At 38.6% G+C, this 3,843-nt stretch overlaps 1 protein-coding gene across 1 annotated transcript in view; it reads right to left on the bottom strand.

The window, feature by feature from the left end:
• Window positions 1–1,367: 1,367 nt before the first annotated feature.
• LOC107712561 (heterogeneous nuclear ribonucleoprotein L-like) overlaps window positions 1,368–3,843 on the bottom strand; it is a 13,973-nt gene continuing 11,497 nt past the window's right edge. Inside the window, exons 10-12 of the mRNA XM_016517867.1 lie at window positions 3,101–3,158; window positions 2,909–3,007; window positions 1,368–2,366 (exon numbers count right to left, since the gene is read on the bottom strand). Of these exons, the coding sequence (XP_016373353.1) occupies window positions 2,311–2,366; window positions 2,909–3,007; window positions 3,101–3,158 (213 nt within the window). The 3' untranslated portion in view covers window positions 1,368–2,310. The remainder of the gene's footprint in view (window positions 2,367–2,908; window positions 3,008–3,100; window positions 3,159–3,843) is intronic.

The raw sequence follows: 3,843 nt of genomic DNA on the forward strand, positions 1-3,843 counted from the left end.
ACACACTCACACACACTTACACACACACACACACACTTACACACATGTTGAGGTGGTCTGTTGTGTCAGTGGTTGCGTGTGATGTCACTCATGTGTGATGAATGACAGACAGTCATGTGACCTGCAGATGTTTAATGGCAGCACATGCTCACAGTGAACAGCTGATGTGTTGATGTGTCAGTTACACACATGATCTCATAATCATAATCCACAGGCGAGCCGTGAAGCTCATCATGTTCCTCTCGCTGCAGCCGCTGAAGAACCGACACACACCGATTACACCAGCTGTGAAACTAGGACTAGTTCATGGACACTAACTTATTAACAGACTTCTAGACTCAGCAATGCACCATTACATTTAGTTAAAGAGTAACTCCACAGATAAACGAAATATTAGCTGAAGCCTCCGATCAGGAAAACCAGCAGACTGATGAAATAATGAAATGATCATGAGCTCATGCTTCAGTTATGATGATGAAGATGATGATGATGAAGACATTCACACTCCACTACATTTAAAAAAAGAAAATATTATGAGAATAGACTTGAGAGAGGCGTTTCATCATGAATCCCATTGAAATGCTGCATGTCAGTGTGTCACGTTTCAACAAAATAATTAACATATTAAAAATAAAAATGTGCATTTATGTAATTATTTGTATTTGTATGCATTTATTGCCCTTTGTTAATTTTAGACACAGTTCCTTCATATTATTTACACATTCGAAAACATGAATTTTCATTTTCTGATTATTTTTGTGTCCCTTTCAATAGAAATGTAATTTATCCCCACTGACCGCTGAGTGAGGAATAAACCATCCACTGCATCGAAACACTCTGAAATCAGATCTGAAGGCTTCGTCTCAGGGTTTCTGCAGGTCTTATAAAGGTTTAATTCTCCCGTCTACAAATGAAGGCCTAAAAGCTCTTAAATCAGAGCAGAAAGTCTTCAATTCATAAATTCGTGGCATTAAATGTTGCATGACATTAAAAACAAACCTCTTCCTCAGTGTTTCTTGTTTTCCAGCACATTTGTGACCCTGCAGCACGAAACCAGTCATAGGGTCCATTTTTCAAAATTGAGATGTATGCATCATCTGGAAGCTGAATAAATAATCTTTCCATTGATGTATGGTTTGTTAGGATAGGACAATATTTGAAAATCTGGAATCTGAGGGTGCAAAAAAATCTAAATATTGAGAAAATCATCTTTAAAGTTGTTCAAATGAAGTTCTTAGCAATGCATATTACTAATCAAAAATTAAGTTTTGATATATTTATATATCAATTGCTATTGCTACAAAAATACCCAGCGACTTAACACTGCTTTTGTGCTGCAGGGACACATATTTCTAAACATCCTTAAATCAGGAGACATTGACTGGAGATGCAAAATGATATTTGTACTGGAAAACAAGAGAAAGACACCGAGGAAGAGATTGATGTTTGCAGCGCCATCAGAACAGATTCTGATTTCTAGTTAAGCTTTTTGTAAAAAGAATTAAAAAGCAATGAAGATCAGTTTGAGTTTGTATTTTCAAACTCTGAAGTGTTGCTAAAACAAGACATCCACATTTAGAGACCATACTGATGTGTTGTGTTGTCTTTACCTAAAACCCTGCAGAAGCTCTGTTAGTGGATCAGTAAAGCTGAGCATCACTTCCTGTTACTGTCCGGAGAGACTGAACTAATGGTGCTAACGGAGTAAATTACAAACTAACTAGTAGTCATTAAATAGCTAGTCTGAACTTCAGTGAACATCCTCACGCACAGCTGGTGAACTGCTGATCATGTGACGTGTGTCTGGATCAGGGCTGCAGCCGCATTCACTCAACCAAACCAGAAGTACAGCTCATGTGACTAGTTAAGCGGTTAACCCAGCAGCTGATCCGGTAGTCTCTAGTGAAGCCGCTGCTGCACACATAAATAATACAGAGTTCATCACGTCAGTTCAGCTTCGTGATGCCTTCAGTCAGTCCTTCAGTTTCTCCAGTTCAGATGATGATGATGATGATGATGGTCTGCGGAGCAAATAAACCAATCAAACGACCCGTGTCCTTCATCGCCTCTTCATGGGGTTCCTGTGGAGTCGGTGCATCATCTGGAGTGACATCATTATATTTCACATCCAGACTCTGTGTGTGTGTGTGTGTGTACGTGTTTGCGAGTGAGTGTGTGAGTGGTGTGTGTGTTTCCTGGTTTGATCAGATCACAGATGAATAACTAAAGAGGACTAAACCCGGGGGTGAGTGGGGTCTGAGGGGAGGTGGTGATGATGAAGATGAAGACGATGGTGTCGGTCGCTCCGGCTCAGAGGTGTGAGGAGGTGGAGAAGCACAGCTTCAGTGTGTACGGGTTTGAACCGTCTGAAAAACAACAAGAACACATGATCAGCACGTTACCGTCAGCACAGAAACAAACGCTCGCTCAGACGACTACAGAATCTGCTAAGTGTTCATGATTTGACCAAAATAAGAGATCAGACAAAAAATAACTGAGGGACTCGGATGCAACTAAAACAAAAGCTTTAAACAGCACCGGCGCTGCAGAAGAAAACACGAGGCATCGAGAGCGTTTGAACAGGATGATGACATGATATTTAAAAAAACTGTTCAAATCATCATCATCCTGTTCAAAAGCTCTTAATGCATCGTGTTTCCTTTCTGTTACACAAATCATAATCTGGTAGATTTTGGTTTTAATGGCATCCTCAGTAAGTTTGAAACCTACAGCTGAATTCAGTTTCACACTGGACAAAATACAGCTCAGACTGATTCAAAATACATTTCATAACAGACTGAAATATTCTGTATGACTGAAGATGAATGCTTTATCATGTTTTCTGGACGACCACAGTGAAGTCTCTGATATCTCTGATGCGTGGCTGGACTGGAACGTGGTCACTCACTGGGGATCCGGATCTGATAGTGGTTGAGGACCGTCAGAACCTCCACGGCGTGAGTCTTACTGTCGAACTCCAGCAGGCCAGAGATGGTCTTTGAGCTGGCTGCGGATCCAGACACAGAGACACATGATCAGCTCAAAGCAGCTGGACTGAACACACATCAGTTCAGCGTCAGTGCTGGAAACTCAGACTCACGTTTGGCGTCAAACACCTTGTATTTGCTGAATCCTGGGACGTCGTGTTCTGTGCATAACTGCGAAACAACAGAGGAGCGTGAGTGCGATTCAACAGAATCCAGCAGAGGACGCTAGTGAGACACCACACACACATTCACCTGACCGCTATTATATTTGACATATTCAGCTAGTTATAAATACTATAATCTGTCAGAAAACGTTCTGCATGTTAACAACGAAAAAAACACTGTATTTACTTCCTTTTATAACATTTGCAACAAACATTTCAGATAATGAGATCCATTCATTTAAAGAATTAATAAAGAAATTCAGAGACTATTTTAAAACTACAATTTTAGAATCAAAAATACTGACAACTGATAGAACAATTTAAAGTAGCATCAATTACTGAAGCTAATGACAGGGTTATTATAATAATTACACTAAAACTACAGTAAAACCATAAAAACATTTGCATTACTTGAAATAATGCAATATTAACTGAAAAAAAATAATATATATATATATATAGTGTTCCTGTGGAATGCACTGTAAGTCGCTTTGGATAAAAGCGTCTGCTAAATGCATAAATTATTAATTATTATAAATAAAAACAAGCTTATTTTATTTCAGCTAGATGCCTAGGCAACATTTCTCATTTAGTTTAACCTGATGTACTAAAATAACAAACAATAAATGTTTTTTTTTTTTTATATTTACATATTTATATCAACTATTCATAACTATTATATATTAATAAAA

This window comes from Sinocyclocheilus rhinocerous, unplaced genomic scaffold, assembly GCF_001515625.1.
Source record: "Sinocyclocheilus rhinocerous isolate Xijiao unplaced genomic scaffold, SAMN03320098_v1.1 scaffold2193, whole genome shotgun sequence".
Taxonomy (NCBI): domain Eukaryota; kingdom Metazoa; phylum Chordata; class Actinopteri; order Cypriniformes; family Cyprinidae; genus Sinocyclocheilus; species Sinocyclocheilus rhinocerous.